This window comes from Vespula vulgaris, chromosome 18, assembly GCF_905475345.1.
Source record: "Vespula vulgaris chromosome 18, iyVesVulg1.1, whole genome shotgun sequence".
Taxonomy (NCBI): Eukaryota; Metazoa; Arthropoda; class Insecta; order Hymenoptera; family Vespidae; genus Vespula; species Vespula vulgaris.
Window position 1 is genome coordinate 4043721 of NC_066603.1, and position 11280 is coordinate 4055000.

Here is an 11280-nt window from a genome sequence, read left to right on the forward strand (position 1 = left end):
GTTTTTCGCGCGTAAAATTTCAAATTGCAATTGAAAGTGAAAGAACATGCGATAGGTCTGAATCAGTCAGTCGGAAGCAATCTGAAGTTAGGGAATCAGCAGTCACCGTCTTAGCTCAAAATACACATACATTCAAGTCGTAAAAATTTTTACATCGTGTGTCGTGTTTACAATAGCGTAGTGTAAAAGAGATAAGGCAAGAGCTGTGAGTAAATATTAGTATTTACAAAGAACTTAATGCCAATGAATTTTGACAATTAAGCATCTTTGTAAAATATAGATTTGTCGAGCTCAAGTCCTATTTAACGCGTAACTGTATATTTTCGGCACCGTTGACGTTGACTCACTCTTCAAAATCCCGGTATCAGCCTAATTCATCCTTAATATGGACCTACACCGTTGAAAAACATACACCAATTGTCTCTGATAAATTACACTTCAGAGATTCGAACGAATCATTTATTTACGTTACTCTCATAGATGTAGTATAACCTCAAGTGTCTCATAGGTTTGAATCTTACTCTCGTAATATCACGATTTACTTGTGATATCTATTTTTAAACTGGTTTACAATCTAATTCAAAATATCTCAATCAAGGAACACGTATGTACAAACGTTACAGGTGGAAAAATGGTAGTGCTTAGCAGCTTTCTAGCACCACAGGAAGGCATCCGTCATGAAGAACCAAACACCACTGTATACATTAATGCTAGGGAGGTGGGAAAAGGCACTCTCTATATTACAGAAAGGTATAATAGTTTATTTGTGATCAACATACATTTTTTTAATGTAAATCGACATTGGCAGTTTACTATCCTGGATAGACAGCGATACGCAACAAGGATTTTCTCTCGAGTACCCTCATATTTCTATACATGCTATCTCACGAGATCAACAGGTTCATCCTAGGCAATGTTTATACATTATGGTGGACAACCTTCCAGGTAAATCTTATAAATATATTTCTTCCGATGGTTGTGAATATTTTAAAAGATATGTTAAAAATAGTATAATGATAGTACATCGCCAATACGCACCATTCAAATTGATTCGCTTGCAGACGTGCCATTACCACCGTCCCCTGATAATGGTTCAGAAAACGAAGATGAGGAGGGAGATACTCCTATGACGGAGATGAGTTTTGTACCTGATGACACGAATAATCTGGATGCGATGTTTGAAGCAATGAATCAATGTCAAGCTCTCCATCCAGATCCACAAGATAGTTTTTCTGATGGTAATTGATATGTATGATATATTGTACTTCATCGATTTATTAGTACTTACATATATATTTCAAATGTATGCATTTAAAGCTGAAGAAGACATTTATGAAGACGCAGAAGAAGATGATTTTGAATATTATGAAGTCGGTGCTGGTGATGCTCCATACATATTACCAACTGGTAACCTATTTAATATTTAATGACGTTGTTATAAATCTTTTTAAACAATTTATCACGAATCCGTTTTCCATAGAACAAATAGGAGCTAATCACAGCAATGGCACGGAAGCTGACGAACCAATGGACGTTGAAGCAGGTCAGTTTGAGGATGCAGAAGAGGACCCATAAATTGAGATTATAAAAACATATGCTGACACGCATTTAGTATTACTTTATATGATTATCGATTTCATATATTTCGGTAGATATGTAATATCGTTATTGCAAGCTATAAGACAAAACTGCGTCGAACGTAAAAGCACCTAACATTTATTTATATTCATTTTGTACATGGTGATAATTTCTTAGGTAAAAAATAAATAGGTATACATTAAATATAACTGATCATTTTGTATATGCACAAATAGTTAATAATTCAATTTCTTCTATCATTAAATCTTACCTATGATGGGAAAAATGCATTTTGCATTGACAATTTTTATAGAAGTATTTATTTGTGCACAAGAGTTCTTAGTCATGATGAGCATATTATATGAAACATTAGAAAATAAGATTAATCATAAGTATTACATCGAAGTATTTGGAGAACTATTATTCTCAGTATATTACGATTTTACTCACTTGATTGTAACGGTTCCTAACATTTTTTTACATGCAATCGTGCATCCATTCACATATTATCCAACAATACTACTCTTAAAGCTAATAACAAAACGAAGAAAAGACGAATCTATACAAACAATAGATATTACGTCTTTAATTAAAAGTAGAAGATATGGTGTATAATTACAATTGCACTGTTTCACATTGGTCGAAATTCCATGGAGTGAGACTACACGGTGCTCACAAAGTTCAAAATAATTACTTTTTAGAGCAACTGCCGCATGGATTTACCGAATTTTTTTTGGACCGAATATAAGATCAGCATCCGGTGCGCCTTTAGGATGATTATACTTTTGTCGTCGTTCTCTGTTTAGATTTACTGTTACCGGTCGTGTACCTTGATTTATAGTTTCTTGATAATCTTCCTCTTCTTGTCTTTCTGTTATATTCAGAGTTAATCTTTTTACACGTTCTTTCTCTTCCTTTTGTTCTTGTTCGCGATTTCTAAGATTCATAGCTAATTCTGATGATACTGGCACAGCTAAATTTTTATACTGTTGTTTATTACCCTTCCTTAGCATAAGTATGAAGTCCACGGTAGAATTATCAGATGATTGCACTTGCAATTGTTCGTACGTTTTTTTTGTACTTTTTATATGTAATGGTACAGATATATCAACTTGTTGCGGCTTAACAGCGTCACGCATTCTATCTTGTATATTATCAGAAACCATTTTATCAAGCGCAGAAAGAAAATCATCATCTTCGGGACAAGTCATCTTTTTTGGACCTGCTGGGAGAGCAGCATTTAATTCAGTACCATCCATTATAACTCCTTCAGTACCACCTTCTGATAGACTTTGATCTCCTTGAGTATTTTCCTGAGTTCCCATGGTATCGTCTCTTTCCGCTTCTGCTGTCCAATCTTCTTCAGATTGTGCTTCTGAACAATCTTCAGATTCTTCAAAATGTAAATCTCCCATTCCTTTAGCATCACCACTTCCATTTCCGGATGTCACAAGCAATTCTTCATCTCCTTCTACGATTACACTCATATCAGAATCTCCCTCTGTATGTTCAATGTCTTCTGTAGCGGTACTTCCTAGGGATGGATACAATATATTCCTTAATTCTTCTATAGCACATTGTGCCTCTTTATAACTTTGAAAAAGTTGCATTTTTGGTCTAAGCATTGTCAACGTATCTCGATACATATAATCTATTCCTACTGGAAAGGGATTTTCAGCAGTCCATATAGGATCTGTATATTTAAACCAATAATAATTTTGAAAGAATACCAAAAAGTAGTCGAGCTTTTTCTTACTTGAACCTCCACTAAAGTATTGTCCACAGGTTTCTAAAAGTGTACATACTAATCTAATTCTAAATAAGTGATCGGGTGGATCAAGAACACTTGGAACGGAATGATCCATGCTGACACCGAATGTAATTAACAGATACAAAGTTCTAAAGATATCACCACTTTCAACCATACGATAATTATATAATTCTCCAAGATACTTAACCATGGCAATGCGACGTTGATTGTATTTAGGCAAATTAATTTCCATACACAGTCTTATGTCTTCTAATACACCATCTACCACATGAGGACCTATTGTTTCATAATGTGCTACTAGTCCAGCTAACAAACTTCCAACACATCGAATATTTAAATATTTTACATTGTATGCAGCAGTGAGACATTTTATAGCATACGAAGATACACTTTCATCTTCCCAGTCTAACTTCCTCATCCATTTAAGTACCTTATCCGTATTTGTTTTAGAAAGATCTTGATAGAGAAGTTTCCTAATGAATTCATGAATGGGAGGTCTATCTTTTTTAGATACTCCACCAGTTGATTCAGGAGGATTTACAAAGTAATATGCATTTTCAATTATTGTTACGTAACGGGAATCTAATGCAGTAACAGCCTTCTTACGCATCATCTGTTCCAAATAGACCTTTGTTCTTTGATGAGAATCAGGAGAACAAAAGAGATATCTTCCACAAGTCTCTAACAAATTACATGCCATCTCAATATGATGGTGAGTAAAATCATGAAGTAATACTTTCAGACAATATAATGCTTCTATTTTTGAATAAAGTTTAAATTTTACAAGCTCTCCTATGTAGCGTACCACTTTTATCTTTGATTCAATATTAATTTGATCCTTTTTTCGGACATGATATTTGAAATCATGTTTCAGCATTAAACACAAATCATTTGCTACATCTGGCATTACAGGATATAGAATTGCAGCTAAACGAGAATAGAATGGCAGCAAATCTAAGCGTATCCTAGAAACACCAAATAATGCTTTTACTAATTTTTTTTTATTATGCTTTGTATTCAAATTTATAAGAAAATCAACTGCTGCATTATCAATCATCTCGCGATTGACACAATTTGGCAAGTGACTAAGAAATGCATCCAACAATATTTTATTACTTATGTTGGAAACTTGAGGTTCCTCTGTTTCCACTTCTGGTTCATCCACTTTTTCAGTCTCTTCTAATTCGTCAAACGTTATCTCTTCATCCAAAGTTTCTTCCGTAATAGGAACATCAGGTTTTGGTACTTCTTTCAAATATGATCCTGGTAAAAATACTGTTAAATCAGGCAATACTTCATAAAATCGTCTTGTTTCTTCATCTCCCCACATATCTTCCAAAATGCTATTTTCTTCTCCTTCATTAATCATTTTTAATGTTTCCTCAGCTTCTGCCTTCATTTCAATATCTACAGGAAGTTCAGGTATTGGTTCATCTAAGGTATCAGAGTAACTTTGTACTCCATTAAGGAGACGTTCATAAGATACTTGAAGGGATTCTAATTTCTCTTTTCTTTCTGCACTTAATTCACCTCTAGTTTGTAAAATTTTACGATTTTGTTTTTCAAAAGCTTGAAGTTCTTTGTGTTCTTTCAATAGATGTTTACACAATGAATTATAATAATCTCGTAATAAGAATCTTACATTTTGTTGTTTATCAGGAGAAAGTAATTTGCTTTTAGGTATCGCGATATTTAATTTTTCAGATAATTCCCTTACCCTTCTAGGGACAAGACCTGCATAATCTTCTCCACAATGACGGCAAAAACTTAATATAATGCTTGCATTATTGTGTTCCTCTTTATCCATGTTAATTAAAACTGTTAATACAGAGCCAAGAAGTGGTAAACCCTGTTTGTGGGTAAAAATCCCAGCGTTTACAAGTTCTGCGTAAAATCGTAAATCTACTCTCAGTTTACTTGGATTAGCAATTTTTTCTCCAATTTTTAAGGATAGTATTCTTTGCCAGTTTTCGAAGAAGTGAGCAGAAAACTCTGCATATGTCTGATGTAAAAAGCTGCAAGCTTTAATTGCTGACGATATATCATTCATTTTCAATTTAGCGTCAACTAATGCAGTAGCAACTTCACTAACATATTTTGTTAAATTTAAATTAGCCATATCTTTCAGAACAGCATCTAATTGAGTCATACTAAAATTTTTAAGTTTCTTGACAAACGTTGTATTTCTCTTAAGACTGGAGTCCAATTTACTGAAATATGTGTCTGGTGGTCTTGTAGGATTCAAATTAGCAGCCCTAATTTCTTCTTTGTTTGTTAATCTTTGTTCAGTTTCCTTTACATACTCCAGTAAATACTGTCTATCTTCTTCTGACACTGCATCAGGTTCAGCAAGTACCTCTACTTCTTGCCCAACATTATCTGTTTCCGACATGTTTAAGTATCTACGATAGAAGACAATAAAAATTTTTTTATTTTAAATATTTGATAGAATGTCTGATAGAAATAATAATAAAAAATAGAAATTTATTTCTTTTATAAAGTTTCTAGAGAAGATACATTACAAATATACATTGTATCGTTTCATTTGTATTTAATCTTACTTCCAATATGAAAATAATTTGTCTTAGAAAATTTATAGGTTAAATATGTTTATTTGTACACAAAAAATAATGAAGAAAATGAAAATATAATATAACGATTAGTCTGCACGATTTCTTGGCTAAATATCAAAATGTATAAATATTTATACTCTTATTATTTTAAATTTTATTTAACAGGTTAATATTCCTTTACTTACATTCTGGAAACGTAATAAGATCTTATATTAAAAAGATGGACAGTGTAAGTATGCGGCTTCTCTTTTTGTAAGATAGTAAACGGTGTATGTAATGATGCGGATATGCAAGAGCGCACTCTATTGTAGATACGTCAAAATTATGTGAACTGAAATATTTATCGTTTTACGATTAAATTTAATATTTGATATTTTTCAGATAAACTTATAATCAGTAATTGATAAAATCCATTAAAACTTTTTCTGAATTAAATGTATGCTATTGTTGCACGTGCATCTTATTACGTATTATATTACGAATGGTCGAGTTTTATCACGTCGAAGTTTCGTGTGTTAACGTTATCAACTTAAAAAAATGTACATACAATATAAAATAAAGATAAGACTTAATTAAGATACAATTAGTAATAGGAAAAATTATATAAAAAATTAATTATAAAGATTTAAAGAATATGAAAGCAGTAATACAGCGCGTAACAAGTGCTTCTGTTACAGGTTATATATATATTATATATATATATAGTATAAATTAATTATAAAATATGTTATCTTTACATATTCTGATTTTAGTGGATGATAAAGTTATTAGCAGTATTGGAAATGGGCTTTGTATATTAATCGGTATAACAAGAGGTGATACTTTGGCTGACATAAAGTATATGTACTTATTGTATTTTTCCATTTAAATAATATGTATTAAAATCTCACTTTACAAAATATTTTGTCATTCATTTTGTATAATGCTTTTGTAGAGTAAAAAAAATCTTAAATATAAAGGTTTTTGAGAATGACAACAAGAAATGGAGTGCCAGTGTTATGGATAAACAGTACGAAATTTTGTGTATCAGTCAATTTACATTGTATCATGTTTTGAAAGGAAATAAACTTGACTTCCATAGAGCAATGCCAGCACAAGAGTCGGAACCATTTTATAAAAATTTTTTGAACGAGTTGGGTAAAAACTATAAACCAGAACTAATTAAAGGTAATTATTTTAATTTAATTATTATGAAAGAAAAATACTTGGTATATTGTAAGTTATGAAAAGAATAAAGGATTATAATATTTATGTAATTTAATTGTTTTATATAGATGGTATATTTGGAGCTATGATGCAAGTTAGTATACAAAATAATGGACCTGTTACTTTAGAAATAGAATCTCCAATTAAACCTGTTAAAGATAGTACTGAAAAACTTGATAAAAATGATTCTGCAGAATAAATAATTATTAATTTGTATATATATCTTGATCAATTTTATTTATTTCACCAATATTCTATTAACTACTTTAATCTATGAAATAATATAAATATAATGAGAAAATATAAAAGAATAGAGATATGTTTTCTGTAATAATGTTTACCTGTTTACTGAAACTCCAAAAACTATTTAACATGATTGACCTTTTCTAACTCATCTGGTGTAAATCGTAAAACTGTAGATATAGCATTTAATATATGTCGCTTACTTGATGAATCATTTGTAGTTAAATAATTGATAAGTACATTTTTTAAATATTCTAAATTTGCTCCTTCTCTAGATTTACATGCTTCCAATCTGAATCGTAAGAACATGTAAAAAATATATATTTGCTATTTGTATATATTAAATAATTGTGAATGATCAAATACCTTGCCACTTGTGTTTGTACAGTTTTTAATTCTTCTTTATGTTTCTCAGTTACATGAAGCAATTGTCTTTCTTTTTCTCTTAATAATGCCTCCAATTCTAATATTCTCTTTCTAGTCGATGATATCTGCACTTCATGTCTTGCTAATTCTTGAGTATAATGCAATATAGGAGGACTATCATTATTTAATAATCCTGTTACTATATCACCTGAGGATTCTGATTTATTTTCGGATTTTATTACACTTCTTTCACCTTCCCGGAAAGAAGGATCTTTTTTTGGTATTAATGCATGAAATGATGCTTTCAATGTTAAGATTTCTTTCTCTTTTTCTTGAACAAGTGCGACGGATCGTTCTCTTTGACGCAGTAATTGTTGTTCTAATGTACATATTTTACTACGAAATTCATTTTCCTTTTGTGATAGTACATGTTCTGATTTGGCACGTTCTTCTTGTAATAACTGTAAATTTATAAATTTTGATATGTATCATCATTTTATATTAAAAAATATATATATATCTATATATATTTTAACATTAATTTACACACACATACGTCGAATATGTATGTTAAAAAATTTACCTGTTGGTAATAATCTATTTTTATCTGCAATTCTTTTTCTTTCTGTATTAATTTGTTATTTAATGTACGTATTCTTTCTTCTAAATTGTTATTATGAGTTTTAAGTAAATGTAATTGAGTTTTACTATTTTCTTTATCACGTAAATCCATTAAGTTGTAAGTTTGTTGATGTCCTTTACGTAAAAGACTTGTATCAACATCGTATTTAGTTAGTACTTGCTCTTTGTGCATTTTAAATTCTTGTAATAGAGTTTCATACTTTTCTTTATATTCAGAATCTTTGTATTTACCATTTAACTCTAAATGTTTTAACAATGCTGTAAGTTCAACATAGTTACAATTTATTTAAAAATTCAATTTTTTATGCATCTGTTAATTTAATTTTAACTGTTAATAATTTACTTACATTCGACATAAGCTGAGTCATCCTTTTTATTGTCTAAATATAATAAATGTCCATATAGCATTTTTATTTTAGAAATTATTTCTTCTGGTTCGTTTGGCACATTGACACATTCTTTGTGTTCTACATCTTGTATATTAGATAATTGGTCCTTAAGATTTTGAATAGAACGTTGATCTTGTTGCCTTAATCTATCATATTCTCCTACTGTTTCAGAAAGTTCAGCTAAGCGAGATTCTAAACCAGCTACTCTTGTTTCATGAGTCATAGCTAATGTTCTAGCTTGTTGCTCTGCAGTTGCTGCTCTTCTTTGTTCCTTAATGATTTAACAATAAAACTGAATTATATAGTGTAGTTTGAGATATAATAAATGGTATGACATAATATTATTTACTTCAAGTATAGCATAACGATGTTGCTTCTTCATAGCAACCATTTCAGCTTGCAATGAAAGAAGAAGAGGTGGTGTTTCTTTAGCTGCTTCCTCTGCTTGTTTTAACTTATTTTTGGTTATTTCTAATTCTGCTTCGAGAATTTTACATTGTGTTTTATTGGCAAATAAATTTTTCAATTGCTGTTCTAACTGCTCTTTATTACGAAGTTCTTCGTTTAATATCTTTTGTAGTTCCCTGAAAAACTTATTACGTTATAAAGACATAATGAGCACATTTACATTAATCACCGTTGTACTTGTACTATTACATACTTTATTGTAGACGCATGATTTGCTCTTTCTTTTTCTCTTTCATGGCGTTCCATGATTAATTTACACTTCACATGTTCTATTTCAGATATATTGTGATTTTGCCCTTTTTTTAATTTTTCCTTTAATTCTCTAATTACTTTCTCACACTATATAACAAAGATTATTGTAAGACATATGTTAAACATTTAGGTAGAATTATTAGAAATTTATGTAAATTACATGGTTCTACATTTATATATTTTATAAAATTCATAATCACATAATATAGAAATAATATCAAATAGTAGTCAATATTTCTGAAAGTATTTTACAATATCTTACTTCCTCACGTTCCATTCTTAATTGTTTTCTGTCATTTTGAAAATTAGCTTCCATCTTTGATTTTTCTGCGGATAATGTAGCCAAAGAATTCATTAAAGTTTCTAATTGATTCTTTAATTGTTTTACTGTTTCTGTATCTCGTTGTACAGTCGATGATTGCTAGATTATATTATAAGCATCAATGTATTAAAATATATTATAAAAATTGTTTATACGCAATACAAAAAATTATTTACCTGCCCATCGATATCTTCTATATTTTTGCTTTTTTCTGAAGATTTATTGGTTTCTGCTTGTTCTTTATTTATATTTGTTGATTGAATATCAGTAGATTGAGTATCTAAAATATGAGAAAATATATAAAAAGAAAATTTTGTATAGTTTAAAAAATTTGCAAATAAAAGTTAGTTTGGTAAACTTAATAAATATATGTTACTACTGATTTATAAAGTATACTTTTTCGTATTAACTTAAAAATTACTTTCTGATGCAGATGAAATTTGTTCCTCCTTATGATTTTCATTTTTTCCCATTTTTTTTTCATTTATATCACCCATTATTCTTAACTTGTAACTTCACGTATATAAGATTTTATAGAAATGATAAATTCCTAATTAATTATATTACTTCTATCATTATAGAAAGAGTTCATTGAAATTGTTTGATAACTGAAATCATAATTATAATAGTATTATATATCAAAGAATAAAATATAATAATATTGTAACATTAATAACATTGTTAAAAGCTGTCAATAACATATAACTCACGAGTTTTATTTGCGTCAAGTAATACATCATAATGTATCAAAGATTATATAATCGAGATATTGTTAGGTTACTTTTATTATTGTTGAGCATTAATATTATAAATATAATAATATAACAAATTTATACATATATATATTTTCTATCTAATAGTGTAAAATCAGACATTTCTAGTCTGTAAAAGGATAATACCCTTTCCGGATTTTTATAACTACGTTATTGAGCTTTGAGTTTTATCGATTCGCCATCTGGCGAGAAAATTTTCAAGTTAAAATTATATATTTAAAATCTTGTTTTGCATGTCCAAACTTGAGTTAAATATTTCAATACATAAAGACAACGTGTATGTATATGTATATAGTAAACCACATTGATGTATATTAAAATTAATAGTTTAAAATTTAGTGTAGATGGCGACCTGATCGTTTACATTGAGCTCTTAGGACCGTATATTTAGGGTCCGAAGAAATTTCAATATGCGTAAAGAATTTTAGAAAAAATATTCATATAAATCATATTGAATCTTTTTTATTAGTTGTAATACTTACCATAGTAATAAAATTTTTAATATATATATAATTAACATGTCGGATATAGAATATATCTATATATCTAACATATCTAACTATTTTGATAAACAATTATAACAATAAATAATAAGAATTATTCTCGACAAAAAAAAATTGCCACTGCAATCATTAATAAATTATTTGTAACATTTCCTTGTATGTACCTAATTTATATATAACTAATTATTTTAACA

At 29.3% G+C, this 11280-nt stretch overlaps 4 protein-coding genes across 9 annotated transcripts in view; 2 read left to right on the forward strand and 2 right to left on the reverse strand.

Annotated features, from left to right (window-relative positions):
• The first annotated feature begins 43 nt into the window (after positions 1 to 43).
• LOC127070353 (methylosome subunit pICln) lies at positions 44 to 1787 on the forward strand. 3 transcript variants are annotated; one of them, XM_051008200.1, is made up of 6 exons: positions 44 to 205; positions 624 to 750; positions 809 to 945; positions 1062 to 1238; positions 1318 to 1407; positions 1481 to 1787. In XM_051008200.1, the coding sequence occupies exons 2-6, from the start codon at positions 632 to 634 to the stop codon at positions 1573 to 1575; spliced, it is 618 nt and encodes a 205-aa protein (XP_050864157.1). In that variant the 5' UTR covers positions 44 to 205; positions 624 to 631; the 3' UTR covers positions 1576 to 1787. The 3 variants fall into 3 exon arrangements, with proteins under 3 accessions (XP_050864157.1, XP_050864158.1, XP_050864156.1); XM_051008201.1 differs by having other exon boundaries at positions 82 to 361; XM_051008199.1 differs by having other exon boundaries at positions 83 to 508.
• Positions 1694 to 6230, reverse strand: LOC127070334 (regulator of nonsense transcripts 2). The gene is made up of 2 exons (XM_051008152.1): positions 6108 to 6230; positions 1694 to 5751 (listed from the first exon to the last, which is right to left on the reverse strand). Exon 2 carries the CDS (start codon positions 5739 to 5741, stop codon positions 2298 to 2300), a length of 3444 nt encoding a protein of 1147 aa, XP_050864109.1. The 5' UTR covers positions 5742 to 5751; positions 6108 to 6230; the 3' UTR covers positions 1694 to 2297.
• A 103-nt stretch (positions 6231 to 6333) lies between these two features.
• Positions 6334 to 7351, forward strand: LOC127070355 (D-aminoacyl-tRNA deacylase 1). 4 transcript variants are annotated; one of them, XM_051008202.1, is made up of 4 exons: positions 6334 to 6461; positions 6675 to 6765; positions 6857 to 7089; positions 7197 to 7351. In XM_051008202.1, the coding sequence occupies exons 1-4, from the start codon at positions 6404 to 6406 to the stop codon at positions 7325 to 7327; spliced, it is 513 nt and encodes a 170-aa protein (XP_050864159.1). In that variant the 5' UTR covers positions 6334 to 6403; the 3' UTR covers positions 7328 to 7351. The 4 variants fall into 4 exon arrangements, with proteins under 4 accessions (XP_050864159.1, XP_050864160.1, XP_050864161.1 ...); XM_051008203.1 differs by having other exon boundaries at positions 6675 to 6759; XM_051008204.1 differs by having other exon boundaries at positions 6451 to 6599.
• LOC127070339 (GRIP and coiled-coil domain-containing protein 1) overlaps positions 7349 to 11280 on the reverse strand; it is a 6151-nt gene continuing 2219 nt past the window's right edge. Inside the window, exons 1-10 of the mRNA XM_051008167.1 lie at positions 10521 to 11280; positions 10232 to 10418; positions 9987 to 10090; positions 9751 to 9909; positions 9430 to 9575; positions 9118 to 9352; positions 8727 to 9039; positions 8321 to 8637; positions 7738 to 8198; positions 7349 to 7663 (exon numbers count right to left, since the gene is read on the reverse strand). The exon at positions 10521 to 11280 is cut by the window's right edge and continues 2219 nt beyond it. Of these exons, the coding sequence (XP_050864124.1) occupies positions 7492 to 7663; positions 7738 to 8198; positions 8321 to 8637; positions 8727 to 9039; positions 9118 to 9352; positions 9430 to 9575; positions 9751 to 9909; positions 9987 to 10090; positions 10232 to 10307 (1983 nt within the window). The 5' untranslated portion in view covers positions 10308 to 10418; positions 10521 to 11280 and the 3' untranslated portion in view covers positions 7349 to 7491. The remainder of the gene's footprint in view (positions 7664 to 7737; positions 8199 to 8320; positions 8638 to 8726; positions 9040 to 9117; positions 9353 to 9429; positions 9576 to 9750; positions 9910 to 9986; positions 10091 to 10231; positions 10419 to 10520) is intronic.

Excerpts from the sequence above, each read along its gene's own strand:
- LOC127070355 (XM_051008202.1), top strand. The coding sequence starts at position 6,404 with ATGGTCGAGTTTTATCACGTCGAAGTTTCGTGTGTTAACGTTATCAAC. Across the intron at positions 6,766-6,856 it reads TTGGCTGACATAAAGTATAT|AGTAAAAAAAATCTTAAATA; the intron begins GTACTTATTGTA and ends ATGCTTTTGTAG. Across the intron at positions 7,090-7,196 it reads TAAACCAGAACTAATTAAAG|ATGGTATATTTGGAGCTATG; the intron begins GTAATTATTTTA and ends TGTTTTATATAG.
- LOC127070334 (XM_051008152.1), bottom strand. The coding sequence starts at position 5,741 with ATGTCGGAAACAGATAATGTTGGGCAAGAAGTAGAGGTACTTGCTGAA.
- LOC127070353 (XM_051008200.1), top strand. The coding sequence starts at position 632 with ATGGTAGTGCTTAGCAGCTTTCTAGCACCACAGGAAGGCATCCGTCAT. Across the intron at positions 946-1,061 it reads TATGGTGGACAACCTTCCAG|ACGTGCCATTACCACCGTCC; the intron begins GTAAATCTTATA and ends ATTCGCTTGCAG. Across the intron at positions 1,239-1,317 it reads ACAAGATAGTTTTTCTGATG|CTGAAGAAGACATTTATGAA; the intron begins GTAATTGATATG and ends ATGCATTTAAAG.